Below are 25,597 nucleotides of genomic sequence, written 5' to 3' on the forward strand. Positions count from 1 at the left end.
AGTCTTTAATTCATATATCATGACATATAAATTTCAAAAAGAACGATGTCCGTCTTTTGAAAATAATGAAGTATCATTTAATAGGCATTGCAACGGACCCACAAAATTTAAGATCTAGCAAAGTGAACCCACAAAATTTAAGATCTCAATAAATTATTTACTATGAAATTAAGAGGTTATCGATATATTCTAACGGTTAATTTCTATCTTTCCTTCTTTCCTTTTTTTTTTTTTAAATCTCTCCTCATTTCCATATTTCATTTGTAGAGTCCAAGAAAGAGAAAAAAAAAGAGAGAGATTCTCTCTCCTTTTTTTTTCCTTTATTGAAAAAAGGCTCTTCCTTTTTTTTTTCTTCTAAAAAAAAAAAAAGAGAAATTAATTCTTTTTAAAAATACATAATCAAATCAATCATTTCCAGAAACAATTTCTCTATTTCCAAACTCCAAATCAATGGAGGTATGTATATATACATATATATATATATAAATGTTGTGGTGTTCTTTCACAATGAAATTGTTGATTTTTGTGCAAATTTTATGGTTTCCATATGAATTTATAATGTTGTTTTAAGATTCATATGGCTGCCTTTATTTTGCTTTCTAGCTTGTTTTGGTAATGCATCATTGTATCGAGGATCTATCGGAAACAATTTCTAAGGCCTGCGTACATCAACTTTTTAATTTTCAGACTTTACTTGCGGGATTATACATTACAACAAAAACAATTTTAGCGATAATATATATGCATATTAACAAAGAATGCTAAAGGCTTTTGCTGACATTTGTTAATTGTCATTTGGATTCAATATCGCTAAAGATTTTTAGAGACATTTACAAAGAATGTTACTTGCCTCTAAAAGAACATATTTAGCTGCGATTAGAATATTTATGCCGCTAAAAGATCATCTTTGATGTAGTGACTTGACTCTAGATGTTTTTTAAGATCTTTCTCTTGTTTCATATATGTTTTTCTATGGTATTGAAGTATAATATAATTGTTGAAATGGAGAAATGCTATATGATCAAGATTCCTAAATAAAGCGGAAAAAAAAACATGTTATATAGCAACAATTGTGTGACTAGTACTAGAGTTATCTAGTACGTGTTATTGGTGTGAAGGTATTCTGTGAAATTAGTCGAGGTGTGCCCAAACGTGCATATGCACCAGGTGCAATAATATGATGATTGAATATGATCATGAAATGAGTAAGCTTTAGAATCATATAACAGAATTGTGTCTGAAAATCAACAAATTCTTTGAATGAATTCGGATTTAGTTGAACAGATGACTTGATCCATATGTATACACGACTACACGAGTTGATGAGTACGAGTCATCAGTAAAATTGCCATTTTCCCCTTGGTGTTTGCTTCCACAATCTACTGTTATGGTCTTGATGTAGTTATTTGCTTCTCTGGTTTATTCAAGTTGTTCGACTTTGATGTTTTATACGAGATTCATAGTTACATGTTAATCGCTATAGGAAGCAGGACGACCACTTCCAAAATTCGGTGAGTGGGATGTCAATGATCCAGCAACAGCTGAGGGGTTCACGGTGATCTTTAACAAAGCTAGAAATGAGAAAAGGTCAGGTGGAAAGGCAGACGCGCCACCAAAGAGTAACCACAAGCATACAGCAACGCTTGGGAAGCCTCAATCTGTAAGTTCTAGCTGACTCTATAACTACAAGTTGTGATGGTTCGATGATATCTTTTCATGAACGTTGTGTCTCTATACTAATGTGCTATGCATTGTCCACACTCCAAAAGTCTTGGTTGACGGGGTGCATTGTTGTCTCCTTATATGTTTTTCGACAATTTTCACCTGTGAGCTAACTTTTGGGTTGAGTAAACCACTCAAGGAGTCTCGCACCCAAGAGTTAGTCTAGTGGTCAATGACGTGGGTTGATCCCATCAGAGACAAAACACTAGGAGGCACGGTTATCAAAATACCTTTCCATGTGTTTATCAAGAGTATGCATGCAATAGATTTGAGAAGTTCGCGATAAATAATCTTGTGAGCATGTTACTTTTTCAGAAGAAATGGTTCTGCTGTATGCGGTCTGGTGCTGTCGAGTGATGAACTCTGTCAAGCTATGATGGATCGATCTCGGTGGGATAAAACACTGTCATTTATAAACAACTGAAATGAAAGTACTGTGTTTTGCTACCAGAACATATTGCTGCATCTGTGCTTAACTTTTTTCTAGTTTCGAGTTTATAATAATCGATTATCTTCCCATTTTCTTGTCAAGGCTTTGGGAGGTTGGTTTTTGTTGTCATTACTTTTACTTGTGTTTCTCGATTGACATTTCCTTTCAATGATCGCAAATATCTGAACCAATACAGACGTCTAAGCTGTATGTATGCTCAATGAAATCAAATGTCGGATTCAAAATTTAAACACTGTACATTTTTGAGTTGAGAGAGTGAGTTTTGAAACTTATATCTATCACCATAAGCAGAAGCAGCCTTGTGGTAGACCTTCTCTACGAGCAATCGAGCATAAGTTTTGAACTCATAATTCTGTGAAATACAACGAGTTTAATGCTGAGAACCTTAAAGTTGAAACCGTAGTGTATAATTTCCTCTGTGAAATTAACATCTCACTGTTTCACTACAAGAAAAACAGATTATTTTGGTTTTTAAACGCGTTTTTTAACTGATTAACTGTGAACTTCCGACATGTCTGATGGCTAGTTCCAGCAGGACAGTCTAGACTCTAACCTTCTGAAGTTTATTCTCGAAAAGACGTTGTAGGAGGAAGACTTGAAGGAAGCAAACACCAATAAGAGTTACTGATTCAAGAAGTGCCTTTGTGATTGCTCTTTGGCTCATATCTTCATTCACTGCATTTCCAACAAAGGAAATAGTTAGACTATAGAGAACGCGTGCTTCTTAGCTACAAAGAAAATGGATCTTAGTCCTAACTCGACTCCAGTAACTAGATCATGAGATGATGATCGTCTACGATCAACTACTCATATCCTCAATCAACATACGACTCTAGACCTTAGGCATAACTCAAATCCGAATAACTATTGTGGGACTCTAAAAGGGTGAAAGTCATAAGAAAACCATACGTGATGCCTGACGAGCAGTCTGTGCTTCGAGCCAATGTTGTTCAAACTGTATGTTGTAAAGAGCTGCTTCTAACTTTGATATATGGTCCAGCAATGGATCAAAGTGCTCTGTAGGCATTTACGCGAAATTTTGTTCTTGTTAGTAAGTATAGCAACAGAAATGAAGAAAAAAGATGACGCGAAATGACAGAGTTCCAAGAGAGGGTTAGTACCATTCTTCGCGTGCTGATCATAGTATGCGTAATGTACAACTTGCACATCGAAATCTAAGGTTTCATGATACGGAGACTTGTTCGTGAAACAGAACTGGTAAATACCCTTCTTGTAAGCAACAAACTCGTATTTCTCACTAGTCTTATCGCGGAAGCCATGAATTAGCTCACCTGATGGCCCTTTTATCTGAGAATTGCAACAGATTGAGAACAATAACAGAGAGTACAATGACTGAAAGGGAACAGATAATTACACGATAACGTAAACATTCAATTTTGTTTCGATGTGACAGATCGAATACTATGTTAGATAACGATAACGAGGAGGTTAATTTCTGAAAGACCCTCGGCTCAAGTAAGAGATGTTCTTAAAACAAGCATTTAAAAACAATTAGTTTACTTATAATAATGGTTCAAGCCAAACTTATGTGTACTTCGACTAATTCATCGGATCTCAAGACAGTCACACCGTGCCACAAACATCAATGACTGATTCAACTTCTCGAACACGTAACCTATTGGTCACACATAGACAACTCTACAATTGCTCCAAGGTACAACAAATTCATAAAACTGAAATTTGTAACAAATAAATGCATCAACAAATAGTAATACACATCAAAGAATACGAAACTACGCGATAACTAAATAGTACTACTAGTAGGACAAGAGGAGATCGGAAGAGGCTATCCCACCTCCTATCTCCCCCACAAAAAAAAAAAAAAAACGACAACACTCAACTATTTACTAACCTTCTACTCTAATCGTCAACCTCCATATCTTCCTATCTAACGTCGTCTCCACATCCATACGAAGTTGTTATGCCATATCCTATATATGACATTACAAATATTCTTAAGATAATATTTTTTTTCCTTCCATATTGTCAGACTCAGAATTTTCATTTAATTCAATATCTACTATATAGACATAAAAAAAATTATTTTAACCATATATAAACAATGTAATTTTTCGCCGAAGAGGGTTCAGATAAACCCCCCGTCTCTAGCTAGCTCTACCAAAATAAATAAGAAGCCGACTTATTTTCCTAGAAAACATTTACCTTCATATGTCAAATCATTAACACAACATAACTATATCCGCATCAGTCAAATGACTCTTAGTTCGATGATCATACGTGAAATTAATTCGATAACGAAAGATAATACATAAAAGGGGAAAGAAAGTACCATACCATAAGATCAACACCACCCTCATTAGAAGAATGCCAAGGAGTATCAGCTTTAATGACAACAAAAGATACATGAATTGTATCACCTTCAAGATGAACATTATGAGACAAACATTCTTCTTTGTCAATTACAAATCTAATCCCATAAATTCCTTGTAAAAAATGTAAAAATATTAATAGTATCATCACACTTGACATATTTCCCCATAACCTAATTCTCATCTCTTTGCAATTTTTTTTTTTTAACAATAAACAAGGAAAAATATATATTTTTTTTAAAGAAAAAAACAAGATTCTTGAAAATAGTTATTATCTTCAACAGCTAGGCCAGGTTTATAGGGTTTTTTACAACTAACCAAACTATATATAGATAGGAATATAACTATTTCATCTGTCCAGTTTATGTGGGTTAGTTCGATTTTTATTTGGTTTATATTTTTAAAGACGGATGAATATTTGGTTTGGTTTGACTAAATACAAATCGGATAAAAAGTCAAATTGAGTCTATAAATTATATACACAAATATATAATTATATATGTATATGAAATATATTATTTTTTATAATTAATTTAAGATACTTTGTATTCTTTTCCAAGTTTAATTTCTAATAGACTAAATAAAGCTCATTTATTAAGAAAGAAAACAAAAAACTAAGAGATTTACGTATATTTCTCAATCTCTAATTAAAGGTCTCAAATTCATATTTTGGGTATAAAGTCATGTTTGAAAGAGAACTTTTTAACCCCATTGGAACTTACGAACTTGAATCCAGATTAGTCGAACCGCATATTATTTTTTTTGCTAATTTCTATACAATAGGGTGTACCCATTAAATAAAACATGCACCAATTTGTATGCAACAATCCGTTATCGTCCAGCGGTTAGGATATCTGGCTTTCACCCAGGAGACCCGGGTTCGATTCCCGGTAACGGAATTTTTTTTCCTTTTATAGGATTGAATGAAAAAGAAGTTCAATAAAAACTACGGAAAAGGGCCTAAAATACCCTTGAAGTATTGAAAATGGTACAAAATTACCCTCCATCCACCTATTGGCTCCAAAATGCCCTTCTCATTTCCACCCAATTAATAATCCAATTATGATATCAAAATCGCCNGTTAGGATATCTGGCTTTCACCCAGGAGACCCGGGTTCGATTCCCGGTAACGGAATTTTTTTTCCTTTTATAGGATTGAATGAAAAAGAAGTTCAATAAAAACTACGGAAAAGGGCCTAAAATACCCTTGAAGTATTGAAAATGGTACAAAATTACCCTCCATCCACCTATTGGCTCCAAAATGCCCTTCTCATTTCCACCCAATTAATAATCCAATTATGATATCAAAATCGCCATAAACACTACTAAAACACGATGAAATTATAGATTCTTAAAAATGACATCCAAAATTATTCGAGTCCAAATCGAAACCCCAATTAAATTTAGGTTGAGCCGCTTATTTAGGACGACAGTTTTAATAGGATCCTCTTTCAAGATTGAATTAGAAATTTATGATTAAAGGTAAAGAATTAATACATTTCGAATTAATTCATGCACCTTTTTTAAATATTATTTTTATAAATATTTATGATTTGTTTTAAAACCTTTAATATACTATTTTGAAAAAAATTTACTTATGAAGTAACATTACATAATTGAGACGTAAGGATAGTTAAGATGAACATAGTCAGACTTTTAAGTTTATCGATAATTTTTATTTAGAATTAATACATTTCGAATTAATTCATGCACCTTTTTTAAATATTATTTTTATAAATATTTATGATTTGTTTTAAAACCTTTAATATACTATTTTGAAAAAAATTTACTTATGAAGTAACATCACATAATTGAGACGTAAGGATAGTTAAGATGAACATAGTCAGACTTTTAAGTTTATCGATAATTTTTATTTAGAAACTTGAATGTATAATAGTTTACTTCTATCGATATTTTCACCTCAAATTTTTAAAAACACTCAATTAATAATGTGATGAGTTTGTTAATTTGGAGGTGTTTAATTAGTAATGGATGGGTAGTGGATTGATTTATAAATTATACTAATAAGTTAAATTATAACAATTAGTTTAGCACCACGTATTTAAAAAAATATTTAAATAGTTTAAATTTAATACCGTTAAATAAGTGGTCAATTTTGAATCAAAAGGTGGATGACAAAGGTATTTTGGAGCCAATAGGTGGGTGAGAAGGGTATTTTGGAGCCAATAGGTGGATGGAGGGTAATTTTGTACCATTTTCAATACTTTGAGGGTATTTTAGGCCCTTTTCCGTAAAAACTATTCAATAAATTCATGTTCGAGGGTCCGTTAAGCTAAAATTGAAAATGCAAATTTTAAAATCATATCGGAAAACTACCCGAGGCCAATATCAGGAGGGGTAAATCGGTGATTTGACTGAATTTTCAAAAATGATCTCCTTAGTACAAGTGAACTGCATTAGTTATACTTAAAACTCGAATGCAAAATTAATAATCCAATCAAAATGACCCAAGGTTAACATACTTAATCGTTGAAGGGATAATGTGTCTGATCATGAAACATTTATTGTGATAATTTAAAGATTATATTTGCCTTTGTCAAATACATCAACTTTGCCTTGTGTTTAACTCTTTTGTATGAACTTAGCTACGTATTGCACTAAAGTGAAACGTTTATGATTTTGCTGAATACAAGTATTTCTGTAAACAAATACTTATAATAATAATGATCCATTAAAAAGATTCATTTCGTTTTAAAAAAAATAATCAAAATTTAACGTACTGAATTTTGTTATATATGTTGAAAAAATATATCATGTCACAAATGGAAATAAATATTCATATTGCCTTTTGAATGAGTAGAAATCTTATCGTAGCAGTGATTAATTTATGCTTATGATATTAACTGTTGTTTTTGTGTTTATTTATGTTTTTGTAAAGTTATTGTTGATAAATATATTTGTTAGCACAAATAAAAATTATTTAATTATTAGAAACTTTAATATGTCATGTTGATGTTCATCTAACTTTCAAAAATATCAAATAGTAACACTTTGTGGAGGCAAAAAGACAAATGATTGATTGAAAGATAAATGATAAGATGTTATAATTACTTCCTCCGTTTCAAAAAAAGAATGACCTTTTTTTTTTGTAACAATTTTCCACGTGACATGTTTAAGACCACAAGATTAAAAAGCAATTTTGTACATTCAACATAACTTTAATTTAGGACCACGTGATAAAAAATCTTATTAATTTTTTCTTAAACTCCGTGCCAAGTCAAACTAGACCATTCTTTGTTAAACGGAGAGAGTATCATTTTATTTTACATTATTAATACCCAAGGTACACTCTATTATCCAAAAGGTTTTATTTTTTTGGTTTTTGTTGTTGATCTAACTTACTTACATGTCATTTATATTCTTGCACGTTGAAGTGTATTGTAGGAGATTCGACTTATTTCCCCTTTGTTAGTTAAAATTGAGTATTTGTGTGTTGGTAAGAATATAAATTTTGCCAAAGCCCCAATTTTTAATTTATTTTGTTTGAAACTCGGTATGCACATTTATAATGGATGTTTGTTTGCACATTTATAATGGATGTTTGTTGTTCAGATTCATGATTTTTGCTTGAATAATGATTTACCTGTGAAAAATGTGTTTATAACTTAGGAGCTTTTTCATCAACATACTTGTGGCATTATGATTATTTTTGATATTGTTGACACTCTTACTGGTTTCTAACTTTTTGTCATTGTTAAGTCCAGGTTGACTCCCTCTCAATATTTGGTTCGAGGCAAAGATACAAGGTATAGAAACAGGTGTTGATATCTTTTAACTTGGTTGAACTCCTCAAAAGCTGAATCTATTCCTCTTCTTTTACCCTACTTGCTCCCTTATTTTAAAGCTTTGAGTAAATCTTTGTAAAATCATGGCATAACTAAATGTTAACAGAGACTTCAAGAGTGTAAAGCCTTTTTAAAGTGCAATTTTCCTTTTGGCTTGTCAACTGAAACAATTTGCACTTGTCAGATATTTTGTTAGATGGAGAACGAGAGGTTGACCCAACTACATCCTGGTCCGTTAGATCCCAGTGTCTTAACAAGACAAGAAAATCACAGGTCAGAAGATGTATGGGCTGGTGAGGTGGAAGCTGTTTTATTTTGTCGACGATGCGATGGTGGTTTTTGGTCCGAGGTTCAAAGACGCCCTATTCATCCACGCGTCCTACAAATATTGATTAATGCTGGATTTTACGGGGTCTATCGAGTAGGACTGATAAAACTAGATCATGCATTTATCACTGCTCTTGTTGAGAGATGGAGACCAGAGACCCATACTTTTCATTTTAAAGTTGGGGAAGCCACTGTTACACTACAGGATGTGGCTATTCTTTATGGGTTACCGATAGAGGGAGAACCGGTAGTAGGCATTGATAGCTCAAAGACGCCACAAGAGTGGCAAGATTTATGTGAGCAGTTCCTTGGTTTTAGACCACATGATGACAAGTTGAATGGAAGTAGACTTGATATCAGTGCACTAGAAAGTCACTTGGAGGCATTCGGTGAGATCAATGATGATACAGATGAGTTAGTCATTCATCAACTCGCTAGGTGTTACATGATGTTGATGATTGGAGGTATTCTGTTTCCTGACACATCAGGAAACAAAGTTAAGTTGATATATTTGGTGCATCTCGAGAATATTGACCAAATTGGCAGGTATAGTTGGGGCAGTGCTGTGTTGGCATGCTTGTACCGGGCATTATGCCGTGCTTCCAATTCTAAGAAGAAAGAAATAGGTGCTTTTCTACCACTTCTACAGGTATGCATTTTGTAATATCATTATTATCATGGATTCGTTGATTTTTATAGATGTACTAGATCACAGGCCCAATATGCATAAGATACCAGTAATTTGTTGATGATGCATAGGATACCAGTAATTTGTTGACCATGTATTGTTAGCAAAGAAATGGGGGTTTATAGTGAAAGGAATAGTCATTTGTAACTAATACTAATAAGTATTTGGATAACTGAAATTACTTCCAATGGAAACTGTCCATTTTAATTGTTTGATACATGGTCAACAACAATAACAAATAGTATGTCAACAACACTTTGCACACGGTATATCATATGAGATTGTTGTACTTGTAATAACAAACCAACATTTCCAAACAAGCATGATTAGTAACAAATGGTAAAAGAATTCTCAAGATTACTATGTAGTAGCAAAATGCAAAAAGCTCGAAACAAACAACTTCTCTGAAGAAAAATTATTCGGGAAAAAAGTTGTTGGTGCATAGCTGAAGATAGCTCTTAATTAACTTACTAATGAGTATGCCTTCCATCACCAGTGAGAAAAAAAAACTGACTTTAAAATTACCACCACTTATACAGAATGATAATAATTGTATTAATTTTTTTGATTGTATTCATTGTTTTTTTTCCGTATGTTTACTTAGGTATGGGCATGGGAAAGATTGAAGATTGTTCATCCTGATCGACTTCAGGCTAGAGATGGTGCTATTATCTTCTCAGATGATCTCCCGAATCCCCCATATGCGAGTAGATGGAGCGTACAACTTAGTTGGAAGCATTCACCTCAATATGCGTTGTCGTTGTTTCGAGATCAATTGGATAGTCTTGTAGATGAACAAGTATGACTTGCAAACTCAATATATTGTTGTATAACAAGTATTGCCAAATATATTTTTTTACTAACAATTTGCTGTCTTATAGTTTGTTTGGCAGCCCTATGTGATGGAGAATCTTCCCGATTATTGTCGCTCAGGAGAATATTTTTGGCATGCTGTGGTGCCACTACTATGTTGGGATGTAGTGGAGATGCATCAACCCAACAGGGTTCTTAGACAATTCGGAATGCGTCAAAACATTCCCGATGCCTGCAATTTTAGCAACAAACATGAAAAGTCTGACCGTCGTGGCAGACAAAACACTGATTGGAGTACACATCATGCAAGTCACATACTTGTGTGGAATGATCGTGCAAACCGTGTTTGGGAGGCGCCATTAGCAGAAGGCTTCCTTCCATATCATGATGATTATCTTAAGTGGTTTCGTTTGATCACTCGACAAATCATTGGAAACCCTGAATTTCGTATTCCAACAGGGTATGCATCACTTGCACCAACATCTGAGATAATGGTACGAACTTTATATCAATATGCATATTTTTTAGCACTTTATATCAATATGCATATTTTTTAGTTTTCTTGCTGTGGTTATGCCCAATAATTTTTCTTGTTTTGCCATGTTTTTTGCCATGTTTAGCTACTGTTTTCCTGTTAGTGCTGCATTTTGATCCATTTTATGCATTTTGGCCTGGTTTTTTGTGCTATCTTGTTTGCTGCTTTGGCCCAAAGTCGCTATTGTTTTTTGGTTGCTACTTTGCCCAATACTCGCTACTGTTTTTTGGCTATAGTTTTGCGCTGTTTCTTGGCTTTTTTTACAGTTTTGTGGCTGTTTGCCCCTTTTTGAGAGTTGTTTTTTTATTCTTTCAGTTGTTGGGTTGTTTTTATAATAATTTAGATGTTTTTTAATTGCATTTGTTTATTTTTAATCAAGTGCTGATCTTATTTATATGATTTGCAGGCGCGTCAACTCCATATGTTGTATCAGTATGGGATTAAACTGAGACAAGAATCAACTACGGAGGTCGCTGGAAGGAATGTTATGGAGATGTGCATTGATGGGTTAATGGCAGCAAATGATGCTCAAAGGCTCGCTGTCTCACCGTCCTACGTTCCAAAGCAGCCTGATAATTCTAGCAATCGACGTAGACGTGGAAGGGCAGGAAGACGCAGAAAACAAAGAGGGGCGGATCCTGATGATGTCTCTCCGATGGAAGATGCGAATCCAAATGTGGAGCCCGATTGTGGTACAAGTACCATGGGTGAAAATTTGGATGATGAAGCACAATTTGGTATGGGCTCATCACCATGTGATGATGTTTCTGGATCACACTATACCGACAATCAAATTGTGATTTACAATGCAGAAAATTCTCCAATGGATGATGCGAATCCAGATGTAGAGTGCAGATCCAGCCACACAATGATTTACAATGTCCAACCATTGCGTGAGTTTGCTAATGAAGATGTTGGGTATGCCACTCCTGCCCGTCCTGAGCATGTTCAATCTATGAACGATGACCTCAACGAACAAGCTTCCTCTTTCCGAGGTTCGGCATCTTCCATCTCAATGCCTTCGTCCCCAACTCCTTCAACACCACAGATTCCAATTTCATGGCCTGAAGACGGAACACTAACCCTAACTTGGGTTAGAAACTTAATGTTAGCATTTGATTGGGCGTCTAGGAATCTTCCTCCATCAGAGCTCTTGACAGTGCTACCAATAGAAGTTTTTGATCGTCTTGTAGAGATGGCGTCGGGGATCATGCATAAAGAACCCAATTGCTTGCAGATCGATAGTAGGTCAGGTTTAGATCCAAATTCGACGGTTGTTGTGGTTGGAGATGTGCATGGACAACTACATGTTGTCTTGTTCTTGTTGAAGGATGCTGGTTTTCCCTCTGAAAATCGTTTCTTTGTGTTCAACGGAGATTATGTTGATAGAGGTGCTTGGGGTCTTGAGACCTTCCTTCTCTTACTCGCTTGGAAGGTAACAAAGTTTAAAGTTACTTTTAATTAGCTTAGTCAATTGATCATACTATATAAGGAATCATTTGGTGTGATGGAGATAAGAAAATAGTCATGGTATAACTTTTAGTGCTCTAGTTTTAGCGCAATTATTTTTTAGTTTTCATAGCCATGTTAGTGCAGATTTTGCTGCTGTCTTGATGTTGATGCAATTGGTTAAATTGTTATGGTTGTTTTGACGCTGTTTTCGACCAGTTTTTATTATTCCAGTGCAGTTTTTGCTGGTTTTTCCCGTTTATGCTATTTTAGCTAGTACAATTTTTGCAATTGGTTAGGCGCATTTTGATAAAATTTTTGATTCTGTCTTGGTGCATTTTGATAAAATTTTGCTTCTATCTTGGTGCACTTCCTATGGAGTTTTAAACAATTTTTTTTTGGTTATTTTGATGCGGTTTTGTTCATTTTGTTGACCAAGTCTTGTTTTATTGTAATTGTGGATATTTAATGGATCTACACATTCTTTCAGGTTCTAATGCCTAATAGGGTGATTCTTCTTCGTGGAAATCACGAATCTGAATACTGCACTTCTGTTTATGGATTTGAAGAGGAAGTCTTAATCAAATATGCAGATAATGGAAGACACGTCTACCAGAAGTGTTTAGAATGTTTCAAAGAACTTCCTCTTGCCTCCATCATTGGTGGTAATGTCTATACTGCACATGGTGGCGTTTTCCGCAGTATTTCTTCCATGCAATTAAAAAGAGAAAAAAGAAAAGGAAGGAAGAAACGCAAGATAGTTAAAAATCCCGTAGACAACTTTTCTCTTGGCTCTTTGGAGGAATTATTGGACGCTGACAGATTTGTCCTCGATCCTCCAAGGGAAGGTTCAAATCTTATACCGGGTGATGTCTTGTGGTCAGACCCATCAGGTCCAAATCTGCGAATGATGAAAGAGGAATGGGTCTCCTATGGGGTCCTGATTGTACAGAAGAATTCCTTCACAAGTTCAACTTAAAGGTATTGTTTTTCTTCACTTTTTATATCTTCCATTTGTATATACGACATGCTTTCTCTAATTATTTACGAGGAAAATCTCTCATTTTGGTCTTCAAATCATTGCTACCTCAGTTGATTATAAGGTCACATGTAGGTCCAGATGCTAGGGAAAATCGACCTGAACTTGGAAACATGGACATAGGTTACACCATAGATCACGAAGTCACATCGGGGAAATTGATAACACTATTTAGTGCTCCAGACTATCCACAGTTTCAGGTAACTTCAATTTTACCATTCACTATCTTTCTTTCTACTTGAAAACTCGTGTACGTTGTCCATTTTTTTCTCTTCGTATTTATAATCTTACGCTTGCAAAATGTTTAAAACAATGGGAGTATCTGTTTCAACTACAGGCAACAGAGGATAGGTACCAAAACAAAGGAGCATACATTGTGTTGGAACCTCCTAATTTTGACACTCCTAAATTTCATAGTTTTGATGCGGTTACTCCAAGACCAAAGGTGATATATAGCACATTGAAAATAAATGTTTATAGTTGTTGAAATTTATATATCGACTAAATTATTGTGACAGGTGAATGTAATGGACTCTGATGAAGAACTAGATTTGGAATCTATGAAGAAACAAGACTAGTCATCCATGTCTTGTTATTCATTGTTAGTTTTTGATGTAAATGTGAGAACCATTTCTCTACAATGTCTTGAAAAACTTGAAATTGATGGTTCATATTTTTTCTTTAGTTACTCTGGTTGATATGATACCAATGTGATTGGAACTTTTGTCTTTTGTAAATGTAATTTTGTTCATCCCATTTGGTCATGAATATTTGATTAAGTACGGACTAATCTTCTATTCTAATTCTCAACCTTAAGGAAGTAGGAGAAGATAAAGTTTCGATGTAGGTTACAAACTGATTAAAGGGATAATGAATCAAGGGGATATATATAAAGAAAAAAAAGGGATATATCTTTATTTTCTCGTGGTGAATGTCCGCAAATATGTCATGTCTTATCTAATTACCTCACTCAATCGCTTCAAATCTTTACGAATTAAGAGACGATAGAGTTTCCATCACGTAGGTTATAACATTACTGAAGTAAAGTCCCTCAATTCCTGCTACATTAACTTCAATTACATTACTCTTAGAGAATACTTCTCGAGATTCCACTTTTACCTTTTCTGGCTCCGATTTTGTGTAACCTCAATCATCATATGTTATAAGAATATCTCATTACATGAAAAATATTGACATAGTTTTAAGGAATATGAATCTTCTCTCCCTATTTTCAAGCTTGAGCTCTTCAAAATTAAGCAAAAAAACTCCAATATGATGTTATTTTTTTCCTATACCAAAAGTATTAGTTTCATACCTGAGCTGTTGATTTTTAGAGACCAAATAAAACAACACAACAAACACACATAGTCAGCTAGCTAGCTCAATTGATTTGTTATCTACATCACCATTGGATCCAATATTATTGTAACGCTGCAAAGAACAAGAGATAAATGAATAAAACGAATTTAATAAAAAAAAATTGACTTTGATGAAAAAAAATAATACTACTAGTCTTTGCTTACTGACATGAACGTTATGTCTTATCTAATTACCTAACTCAAAACCATTCAACTTTTTTATAAATAAAGAGATGATAAAGTTTCCGCGTAGGTTATAACCTTATTGAAGTGAAGTCCTTTGATTCCATCTACATTAACTTGTTCCAATTTATGTGTTGTTGAATTGTAAGCCACAAACCCAAAGCTATCCTTCTTTTTAAACATCATGCCTCCATCCTTCATAAACATCATCCCTCCATCCTTCATAAAACTCAAAGGTCTCAAACAATTATTCGGAGTTAATGGAATCGTCAGAATCTTATTCCATGAATTTCTTTCATTCATATACAACCAAAACTCACGATTACCATCCAATAATCTAATCAAACAAAGTTTTTCTCCTAAAGAATACAAAAATTGTGTACTCCTTGGTATCGTGTATTGAAACAATAATTCATCTTGAAATTTTTCCTTTTCCAAACAAAAACGTAATATAGTATAATTAGATAAATTATCCTTTCTCTTTGCCATCATATAAACATTCCCATCGACCATAACAACGTTACCACCTAAGAAATAATAATTTCGTGGAAAAATCCCAATCGATTTCCATATGTTACTTTTCGTTGAAAATATATCAATATTCATGTCATCGGTATTGATTCCGAGTCCTAGTCTAAATATTTTATAGACTTGAATACGTGGAAAGTAGCAAAAATTATAAATACCACATGTCTTGCTCCAAATTGGACTAGGGATTCTTCTTGATTCTCTTGTGGCTGGATTCCACAACATGATTCTAATATCACCATATGTTATAAGAATTACCCCATTAGATGAAAAATATTGTATGCTAGGGAATACCTTTCGTGACTTATCAATCGGAACTGGAGACTCCACCAGAGAGATTATACTACTGGAATCAAGTTGAGGGACATCCATAGTGTAGTGATGGAAAATCGTGGGTCCCTTCGAAATCATAAAGTACTTTTGACTATTTTTGTGAGTATCATAATGTTGCTTGACAAAATTTTCATCCTTACTTAATGAATACCATGATCTGCAAACGCTTTTGAATCTGACAAGTGATTTCACCGGAAGTTTTGCGAGTATATCAAGTATGATATCATTGGAAAGAATTTGGATGGAATTGGAATTGGAATTATAATTGTTTGTACGATGCTTGGGTTTTGATACAATCATTGAATCCATGGAAGTATTTTAATTTAATTTGTCCAAATTAGCGTTATAATGAAGTCTATTTATATACTTATAATAAAGTCCATACAAATCCTATTTAGACATGAATACAATTTTAGTTTCCTACTTGTTATATGAATATACTAAATAATGCACCAAAAATAGATTACAATTTTACTGATTTTTTTTCTTTTCCCGTTATGAATAGGAATAGGATCAATTTTACTACTTTTTTTTTTCTAAATAGTTCTAAATATACTTTATGAAATAAACTTTTAGGAAAATATCAAAGTGCTCAAGCAAGTTTTTAAACGGTACTTTTACTATATCACTCTTAGAATACTGCTAATATTAGGTATGGAAACACAACCTTTTACTTATTCACGATCACTCAACTATGCATTCTGAATAAAGTTGAGAACGGCTATATGAATCTTTTGTGATTATTCTCGTGTCAAATACAATTGATTTTGGGTGAGAATTCTCTTGATGAAGATGGAGTGGATTTGGGTGAGGAGTCTTTTGATGATGATGAGGAAGACAATATGCTGGACATTTGCTTTCATAGAGTGGCTAGGGAAGGGGATATATCACCTAGGCAACAAAGAAGTGGAAGCAACAAAATATGAAAGGCAACATAGTTGGGACGGAAAAATGACTGAGGAGTTTTGTTACAAGGCACCTATCGATGCGACAGGCAAAGCAAAACCATTTGACAGTATCAATAGGTTCAACTAGATCCAATAAACCCATAAAGAAGGTATGAATCATCTAGTGTTATTGGACGATAGGTTTAAAGAAGAAGACAAAATAAAAATACTTCAAGTTACTATTGATGGGCAATCAATCTTTTCTAATTCATGCTTTAGTAATAGAAATTTTGAGGCTAGTAACTCAACTTTCTTCTTGATTGACATATTTTTACATTATTTAAGCATGCATCCTCATTCGTATATCATCATGGAGTGTATTACAATTAACTCTGTGATAATCAGATAATACGTAGCAGAAGTTAGGTACTTCGTTAGGATTAGTAAGGTAAGCCCTAACTCCCCTTACTTGTACTTGTCCGTATTAATAATTTTTATGTTTAATAAAAGACCGCTAGATACTGTATAGTGATAAATTTACTTTAAAAAAAGCTTTTGTAATTATTCAACCCCAACATCCCAAAATATATGAAAAACTTACCATGCCACGTTTATCATATCAACAAAGACTTGTTTTGCTTATGTGGACATCACATTCAGACCTTCAGAATATAATATCAGCTATCTTTTTAAACAAGTAAAACAAATATTTATTTTTTAAAAAAAAATAAGTCCATATTTTTACTTTTTATTGACTTTTTTCAAAAAAGATTATGATTCGATGAATCAAAAACTTATTCAAATTGATCAAAGTTAATATATACGATCTCATGAATGATTTTATCATCTCTATAGTGAAAACTTGAGAAGTTCTTTACGAAATATCTACACATAAGTTAGAACAAGAGATAAATGAATAAAAGAAATTTAATAAAAAGCATGATAGAAAATAATAATAATGGATTTGAAACAAGGGATATATCTTTTCTTTTTCAGATAGTAGCCACATACTACTTCATCGGAAAAAAAATAGCATATATACAAGTAAAATGATAAACGAGATGATTATTATTTTGGACACCCTTAACATAACAATGTGCTATTTCTGGACAAATTTTAAGAAATTTCTGACTCCGTTACTGCGCAAAAATGTCATGTCACATAAATGTCCACAAATATGTCATGTCTTTTGACCTTCGCAAATATATCATGTCATTCAACTTTTTCTCACGTAAACCTCCGCAAATATGTATTACTTCCAACCTTCACAAATATGTCATATCTTTCAACCTTTTCTCACATAAATGTCTGTAAATATGTCATGTCTTCCAACTTGTCACGAATTAAGAGAGGATAAAGTTTCTTCATAGGTTATAACCTTATTGAAGTAAAGTCCTTTAATTCCACCTACATTAACTTGTTCGAATTTATGTATTGTTGAATTGTAAGCCACAAATCCACGTCTATCGAACGATTGAAACATCATGCTTCCATCTTTCGTAAAACTAATAGGTTTCAAACCATTTTTCAGAGCTAATGGAATCGTCAGTATCTTATTCCATGAATTTTTTTCCATTGTATACAACCAAAACTCACGATTATCATCCAATATTCTAATTAAACAAAGTTTTTCTCCTAAAGAATACAAAACATGTCTTGTCCATGGTATCACATATGGAAACAATAATTCATCTTCAAATTTTTCCTTCTCCAAACAAAAACGTAATATAGTAACACTAGATAAATTTTCTTTATTCTTTGCCATCATATAAACAATCCCATCTACCATCACAACATTAAAACCTAAAAAATAATAATTTGAAGGAAACATCCCAATCGATTTCCATATGTTACTTTTCGTTGAAAATATATCAATCTCCTTGTTGTCACCACATCTTAGTCTAAATATTTTATAATCATCAATATAATGAAAGTAGCAAAAATTATACATACTACCACGATTATTGTATATTGGACTAGGGATTCTTCTTGATTCTCTAGTAGACGGATTCCACATAACAATTATGTCATGAGAATATGTTATAAAAAGTATTCCATTAGATGAAAAATATTGAATGTTAGGGTATACCTTTAGTGATTGATCGATCGGAATCGGAGACTCGATAAGAGAGACTATGCTACTAGAATCAACAACTTGAGGGACGTCCATAGTGTAGTGGTGGAAAATCTTGTGTCCCCTCGAAATTATAAAGTACTTTTGACAATTTTTATGAGTATCATGGTGTTGCTTGACGAATTTTTCATCTTTAATTAACGAATACCATGATCTGCAAACGCCTTTCAACCTTAAAAGTGATTTCACGGGAAGTTTTGTGAGTATATCAATTATGATATCATTGGGAATATTTTGGGTGGAATTATTATAGTTTCTAGGGTTTGATACTAATATTGAATCCATCGACATGCATTTTGTTCAAATTAGCGTTAGCAAGTCTATTTATAAACTTATATTAAGTCCAATATTGTTTTCACTATACAAATCCTATTTTGACATAAAACACAATATCGGTTTCCTACTTCTTATATGAATATACTAATATTAATAGACAAAAATAGAATTTTGATCTCCAACTTCTAAATATAGAATAAGATTTATACTAATATGAATAGAATTACAATAATTCTTTTTACCTAAGTATTATTAGTTGGACCACCAATTTTATTTTTTCTCCAAAGAACTTTCAATACTATAGGATATAGCATATAAATATGTTTTGCATCAATATTTACGCATCAATCCGTTATCGTCCAGCGGTTAGGATATCTGGCTTTCACCCAGGAGACCCGGGTTCGATTCCCGGTAACGGAACTTTTATAAAAATTTAATTAATTTTCGATCGAAAAAAGATTTTTTTTTTTGTTGTTGTTTAATGTAGTGTTCGATTATAATATTATTTTGTTGTAATACTGTTCTGCTACTATTTGTTGTTTTTGTTACTATTTGTAGTATGTCTCAAGTATTTATCTTTCTTTGCGAAGGTTTAAGCTTGTTATTTCGTGTTTGTTGTAGTACTAGTCTATAGTTCTTGTCTTATGTTGTTGATCGTGTTTCGATTATATATCACACTATTTTATTGTTGTTAAATTGTCGTTTCTTTCTGGTAGACTTTACAATTCGATCTTTTCTTATTGATTGTTATGCTTAATTTCTTCATTGTTTTCTTCTTCATTAACTAAGGTTTGATGCACTTGAGCTGAGGGCCTTTCAGAAATAGTCTCTCTACTTCCATGAAGTAATGGTAAGGTTTGTATATACTCTACCTTTTCGGGACTTCACTTAGTGGAATTTCACTAGATATATTGTTGTTATTATTTGTCGTCTCTTGCACTTCTATTATATTTTTTTCTAGATTATTTTTGTCTTGAGCCTAAGATCTATCAGTAATAGTCTCTCTACTGCTAATGTAGAAGTAAGGTCTGTGACTCACGTAGGCTCTACCTTCTCCGACCCTACTTTGTGGGACTACATACACCGATATTTTATAGTGGTTGTTTTCGCTTAGTCGATTATATACTTCCATTTGCATGTAATCTTTTTGATATTATAAACTAAATAATTATAAAACTAAGATTACCATAGAAGAAGTGAAAATTACAAAAAGAAAATAACAAAATGCAAACTTAGGGTTATTTTTTCATCAAACAATTAAAAAAAACACAAATTAATTTATTCAACCAAATACCAAATAAATACTCAAAACAAATGTCACAAACCAACCACCATTCACATTCATAATCATACCCCCATTATTATTCGTCGTGTCATAATCATCGCTATCACCATCATTATCATCACCAGAGCTCGGCCCCATCGCGCTATCGTCGGAATTAATAGATTGTGATTTAAATAATTCACTTGGCTGCAAAACTTTATCAATTTTATAAACTGCTAATGGCTCCTCATCTAATAAAGTTCCAGTAATTTTTGCTGTTACAACATTTGTCTCTAATTTTACATTATCTCCATCATTTTTTATAGAAAAATCATATTTATTATTTTTACCTTTTGCTGTTGCCATAGTATTTATAAATCCATTTTTTGCCCTTAACATACCTAAAGAATGATAATCTGGTATACCATGGTATAATAACAAAGAAATTTGTCCATTTTTTGTTAAGTTTTTGTACTTAGGTAAAAAATTGTTAACAACTTTATCAATCGGGCAAAAAACTGTTAGACCATTTTCCATAAGATCGATAAATTGTTTCGAAATTTGGGTATTTTGTAAAAGTTTTGCGAATTCTTTGCAACCTTTTTTCGACATTAAATCGATTAAATCAACGTCTGCCGGAGCAGCCACGGGAGCCTCCGCTGCGGGGGATGTGATAATATTGCTGAGTTGTATGACGGAGATGTTGTAAGGGATTTCTTGTATCGATTTGACGAAATTCGATGAGAAATGACCATCGTTGTCTTCTGTAGCAAACCCTACTTTTTTACCTTTCATGTTAGTGATGTTGACGTATCCTGAGGTTCCAGGAGCCTCACCTGTAGAAACGAATTCAAAATTTTAATAGTCATAAAAAAATCGTCTTATTTAAAAAAAATATATATATATATGAATAACTAGTAGTGCACTAGTGTTAATATTCATTAACTATAGCCTCTAAGAGGTTAAATTAAATCTAGAGATAATAAAATTAGATTTTTTTTTTCTAATTCATTTAAAAAACTCTGATTTAATAAGGTTGAGTTATGATTTGTTTGTTAACTTGACATGACATTTTGAACCTAAAATGATTTATGAAACTATTGGGTTGATATAATAAATACAACCCAAAAATGGTGGAGATAGAAAATTATGTAAATATATAAGAACTTAAATATTTAAATTCACATGTTTTCTTGTGAAGAAAAATAAAAAAAAAGTGGGGGTAGCGGGATCATATTTGGTGGGTTGACTTATGACCCATCTTGATTTAATCAATTTTGACCAAATGAGTCTGATCACTTGTGAAATTTAAAACTTCGTCATAGTAATTATTTTTCAAATTAAGGCTAAAAAGTGGTTATTATTCCAAATATTTCTTTGATTTTAACCTGTTCAAATTCGACTCGAGACCCAACGACATGTCATTTCAATCTTACCTGTTGCTTGGAAAAGAGTGGCAGTTAGGGTTGTTCCCTTAGTAATCCTATGAAGTTGTTTGGAACCAAAGTAATCTGCAAAAACATGTAGAGAGAGAACATTCTTGAGAGTATAAATAGACAAGTGTTTATCAAGAAGATCATCCATGGCAGCGTTATTCACCGCGCAAACGGTGATGGTTTGGCGCCGATTGATCTCAGAAGCTAAGTGAGTCAGGGTTAAATAGCGGTTAAACGTTGAGAATTCAGGATGTTTGCTAAGTATAAGAGTGATGTTATGGGCGGAGGAGGTAGTGGTGATGGCGATAAATAATAAGAGTAATAGAGAAATCGAGGAGATCTTCATTTTCGAGGCGATAGATAAAATTTTTATTTGAATATAAGTGTGGAAAATACAAGAGATGTATGAGTCTAAGTATATAGATGATATATGGAAGGTGTATATATTCAAAATAAGTGTTGGTTAGACAATCAACTTAATATTTTAAATATATATTGTTATTCAAAAATCATATAATAGGGATTCCTATTATATATGTCTATATGATAAGAAATACTTATTTAAATATTAATTAAAATTATTAATATCATTTGAATTTCGAAAAGAAAAAAAAATTGAAACATAGGGAGTAATTTAAATTGTAATATTTGTCTATGAAGTAGCTAACTAGTCATTAGTCAATTGCTGTTACAAATTGAATATAAAAATTATACTTATTAACATGTATTATTTATAAATTCTCAAGCGTTTTCTTGACCTTACTTCTAATTTATTTCCATTTTTATAAACTAAGTAGTACTCATCATTAAAATTTCAAACCTCCCAACAAATTAACTAAAAATAATCCAGAATTAGTTGAGATTGAATAATATGTACCATCAGTATAGTTGATCGCAATATTAAATATGATGAGTAAAAGTAATTATTTCGGAAAAAACATATATATATATATATATATATATATGTATATAATTTGAGCCGAAAACACACACTCGTATAAGAAGAAAGTGGATGAACGTGGCCCTTTCAGATTTCTAACGCGCAAAAATAAAGTTTTTCTGTAGCAGAAAGACATTGAAAAATTAGTGATTTAATTTTCCCTTGGTAAAGTATGTATTGTTAATAAGCAACATATATCACCTAATGCTATAATTCTATAATTAAAGAAAAATAAAATTAATAATTATAATAATGTGGATGTTGAATTAGCCTAATCATAGTTAGATCTAATGTCATTTTCATGATTTGCATGAGGGTAGTTATATAGTTGATAATTTTATGTTTATTAAAGGCGTTAGTAAGTAGTATATATCACAAATGGACAAAGTAATTTCTTTTTTATTAAATGGCTTTTCATAGAAATTTTTTGGTTAATATATGTGAAATTAGATTTATCATTTTAGAATCAAGATGATAATATGAAATATTCTTGTGACTTGTATCAACTTTATTGGGATAATGCACAAGTACCCCCTCAACCTATGCCCGAAATCCCAGAGACACACTTATACTATACTAAGGTCCTATTACCCCCCTGAACTTATTTTATAAGTAATTTTCTACCCCTTTTTAGCCTACGTGGCACTAATTTGGAAAAAAAAGTCAACCATCGTTGGGCCCACAAGATAGTGCCACGTAGGTCGAAAAGGAGTAAAAAATTATTAATAAAATAAGTTCAGGGGGGTAATAGGACCTTAGTATAGTATAAGTGTGTCTCTGAGATTTCGGACATAGGTTGAGGGGGTATTTGGGCATTATCCCAACTTTATTTACCAACTAATTTATTAATTCTCACTAATCTTTGGTTCCCTATTTAGGAGAATAATGTTAGACATACATGATTTCGTTGTAATGTTCGTTTTTTTTTTTATATAGGAGGAGGGTTTATGGTGAATTTCATTTAATTTTGAAGGCGTGAATTTTGTTCATGTGATCACTCTACTAATTTGTTTTAACCAAATAGATAGACTCCGACTCTCCGAATGTATTTGATATGAAGATTTTTTTTCTTTTTCTTAAAATAATATTTTTTCTAGATAATAAAAATATTATTCTGCTTATTTTCAAGTGTTTGGATAAGTAAACAAAGATATTAGTTATCATTAGAAGCAATATTGTTACATAAAATTTATCAGAATAGTGTTATGACTTCCCAAAGGGAAGACACGGAAAAAATATATTTAATGACGATAAATTTTATTTTAAATAATTATATATTTATTGTTATAAAAATATGTAACGATAATTAAGTTAATATTATTGTATTGCGTTATAAGTTGCTAAATCTTTAACGATATTTATATAAAATAATGATTATGTATACCTGATATTTGCCACCTTTTATATAAGAAAAATGTTCATGTTCTTTATTTGTGTTTCAAGTTAGGTTGGTTTTGTTAATGTAATTGGTAGAAGTATTATTATTTAATACACCTTAATTTTCAAGTCATGATTTACTATTTTACTTGTTAAATAAAGTTGAACATTTTGGCCATAAGGACATTATTTAAACAATGAAGTTGAATATTGTATTCTCCTTTCACACAACCTACTAACTATATATTAATAATTAAAATAAACAAACATATGAAATTTTATACTAATTAATCAAAAGTTGAAACAAAAAAAAATGTTATTTTCTTTACTCAAATATCTAACTAAAAGGATGTTGGTGGAAAAATGCTTCCCACCAAAGACTTTTTTTCATACCCAAGATCATTCGCAATCTGTGAAATCATTGAAAGTTTCAAAGAAAAGTGGATTTTACATCCAAACTCCGTTTTAGCCAAAATCCATAAGGTGGCTCAGAATGAGTCCAGAATCATCGGGATCTGCACAAAAGGTCCTTCTAGACCAAACTCTCACCTTTCTGAACTTTTGATCGAAATCAACCATTCAATTTTCAAAAGCTCCAAAACAAGGAAACTTGCACAAAAATCAAGCAAACGACCAAGAGACTGAACCGTCAGTCCCAACAAATCATAAATGACTTGGGGGTCGCTACAGAAAAGCTCTAAACACTGAAATGATCGGAAAATGGATGAAATGACCTGGAAGGTCATTACATCTGGTTAAGATAAGAGTAGTCTCATCCGCTGCACCACATCTTTTAATAGTAATTTTGTATGTTATAATTGCCTCTAATTTTTAAAATACAAGATTAAAATTCTTTTTCTTTAGAATGCAATATAGTAAAAACAATTGAAAAATCGTTTACGAGGGAGAGTATATTAGGGGTGGGCATAAACACCGGAAAACCGAAACACCGAATCGAACCGAAATTTTTCAGAATTTCGATTCCGGTATTTCGGTATTCGGTTTAATTTTTTGTATTTTCGGTATTTCGGTTCGGTTTTCGGTACATATTACTTTGGAATTCGGTATTTCGGTTTAAACCGAAATATTATATTATAATTTATAAATGATATTATAAATTATGTCCAAAAATTCTTTGAGAACTAAGTTGCACATGAAGAAACAAAAGAATGATTCTGGAAGTTTAGGTGTTAAATCTGAGTTGGATAAATATCTTCTTGAAGACCAAGAACCTGAATCTGAAGATTTTGATATTTTGAGTTGGTGGAAAGTTAATTCTCCTAGATTTCAAGTACTTTCACAGTTGGCTCGAGATGTATTGGCTATTCCTATGTCGAGTGTGGCATCGGAATGTGCATTTAGCACCGGTGGTCGAATTCTAGATCCCTTTAGAAGTTCATTGACTCCCAAATGTGTGCAATGTCTTATTTGTGTCCAAGATTGGCTTAGACAAGAAACCAAGCCTATTTGTGTTGAAGAAAGTTTGAAGTTTCTTGAAAAAATTGAACTTGGTAAGACTTTTTATTTTTTATTTATTTATGGAAAAAATAAAATACTTATTGTGTTGTATCTTGTATGACATGTTTCTTTTTATTAATTATAGAGATGGCAAATAGTGGAAGAAACTCTTCCATTGTTGATCTATGATTGACTTGCAAGCGGTGAGTTTAATACATCATTTATTTAATCATATCATTTTT

General features: G+C 32.4%; 5 protein-coding genes and 2 non-coding genes across 7 annotated transcripts; 4 read left to right on the plus strand and 3 right to left on the minus strand.

Annotated features, from left to right (window-relative positions):
• Positions 1-295: 295 nt before the first annotated feature.
• LOC107005356 (protein NOI4-like) lies at positions 296-2,308 on the plus strand. The gene is made up of 3 exons (XM_015203933.2): positions 296-456; positions 1,484-1,660; positions 2,038-2,308. Exons 1-3 carry the CDS (start codon positions 451-453, stop codon positions 2,077-2,079), a joined length of 225 nt encoding a protein of 74 aa, XP_015059419.1. The 5' UTR covers positions 296-450; the 3' UTR covers positions 2,080-2,308.
• Positions 2,309-2,498: 190 nt separating this feature from the next.
• On the minus strand, positions 2,499-4,708 carry LOC107005910 (transmembrane emp24 domain-containing protein p24beta2-like). The gene is made up of 4 exons (XM_015204557.2): positions 4,490-4,708; positions 3,295-3,481; positions 3,083-3,190; positions 2,499-2,848 (listed from the first exon to the last, which is right to left on the minus strand). Exons 1-4 carry the CDS (start codon positions 4,706-4,708, stop codon positions 2,715-2,717), a joined length of 648 nt encoding a protein of 215 aa, XP_015060043.2. The 3' UTR covers positions 2,499-2,714.
• A 643-nt stretch (positions 4,709-5,351) lies between these two features.
• TRNAE-UUC lies at positions 5,352-5,423 on the plus strand. Its single transcript has one exon. It is a non-coding gene; the product is annotated as a tRNA-Glu (tRNA).
• Positions 5,424-7,862: 2,439 nt separating this feature from the next.
• Positions 7,863-13,937, plus strand: LOC107005690. Its single transcript, XM_027913368.1, is given in 11 exon segments — positions 7,863-8,291; positions 8,515-9,306; positions 9,950-10,144; positions 10,227-10,652; positions 11,100-11,430; positions 11,506-12,128; positions 12,633-13,032; positions 13,035-13,123; positions 13,235-13,381; positions 13,519-13,626; positions 13,700-13,937. Coding segments are annotated over 10 exon segments (3,159 nt in total). The 5' UTR covers positions 7,863-8,291; positions 8,515-8,526; the 3' UTR covers positions 13,760-13,937.
• Positions 13,938-14,549: 612 nt separating this feature from the next.
• Positions 14,550-15,884, minus strand: LOC114075204 (F-box protein At3g08750-like). Its single transcript, XM_027913537.1, has 2 exons — positions 14,801-15,884; positions 14,550-14,612 (listed from the first exon to the last, which is right to left on the minus strand). Exons 1-2 carry the CDS (start codon positions 15,881-15,883, stop codon positions 14,550-14,552), a joined length of 1,146 nt encoding a protein of 381 aa, XP_027769338.1. The 5' UTR covers position 15,884.
• Positions 15,885-19,228: 3,344 nt separating this feature from the next.
• On the plus strand, positions 19,229-19,300 carry TRNAE-UUC. Its single transcript has one exon. It is a non-coding gene; the product is annotated as a tRNA-Glu (tRNA).
• A 748-nt stretch (positions 19,301-20,048) lies between these two features.
• LOC107006764 (fasciclin-like arabinogalactan protein 2) lies at positions 20,049-21,988 on the minus strand. Its single transcript, XM_015205281.2, has 2 exons — positions 21,581-21,988; positions 20,049-20,980 (listed from the first exon to the last, which is right to left on the minus strand). The coding sequence occupies exons 1-2, from the start codon at positions 21,924-21,926 to the stop codon at positions 20,163-20,165; spliced, it is 1,164 nt and encodes a 387-aa protein (XP_015060767.1). The 5' UTR covers positions 21,927-21,988; the 3' UTR covers positions 20,049-20,162.
• Positions 21,989-25,597: the final 3,609 nt, after the last annotated feature.

Source organism: Solanum pennellii, chromosome 12 (assembly GCF_001406875.1).
Source record: "Solanum pennellii chromosome 12, SPENNV200".
Classification (NCBI taxonomy): Eukaryota; Viridiplantae; Streptophyta; class Magnoliopsida; order Solanales; family Solanaceae; genus Solanum; species Solanum pennellii.

Coding starts and splice junctions, on each gene's coding strand:
- LOC107005356 (XM_015203933.2), top strand. Junction 1,661..2,037: donor CGCTTGGGAAGCCTCAATCT/GTAAGTTCTAGC, acceptor TTACTTTTTCAG/AAGAAATGGTTCTGCTGTAT.
- LOC114075204 (XM_027913537.1), bottom strand. CDS start 15,883: ATGATTGTATCAAAACCCAAGCATCGTACAAACAATTATAATTCCAAT. Junction 14,613..14,800: donor AAGGACTTCACTTCAATAAG/GTTATAACCTAC, acceptor TGTTCTTTGCAG/CGTTACAATAATATTGGATC.
- LOC107005910 (XM_015204557.2), bottom strand. CDS start 4,708: ATGAGAATTAGGTTATGGGGAAATATGTCAAGTGTGATGATACTATTA. Junction 3,482..4,489: donor AGGGTGGTGTTGATCTTATG/GTATGGTACTTT, acceptor TGCAATTCTCAG/ATAAAAGGGCCATCAGGTGA. Junction 2,849..3,082: donor GACTGCTCGTCAGGCATCAC/GTATGGTTTTCT, acceptor TTGGAAATGCAG/TGAATGAAGATATGAGCCAA.
- LOC107006764 (XM_015205281.2), bottom strand. CDS start 21,926: ATGAAGATCTCCTCGATTTCTCTATTACTCTTATTATTTATCGCCATC. Junction 20,981..21,580: donor CACTCTTTTCCAAGCAACAG/GTAAGATTGAAA, acceptor TCGTTTCTACAG/GTGAGGCTCCTGGAACCTCA.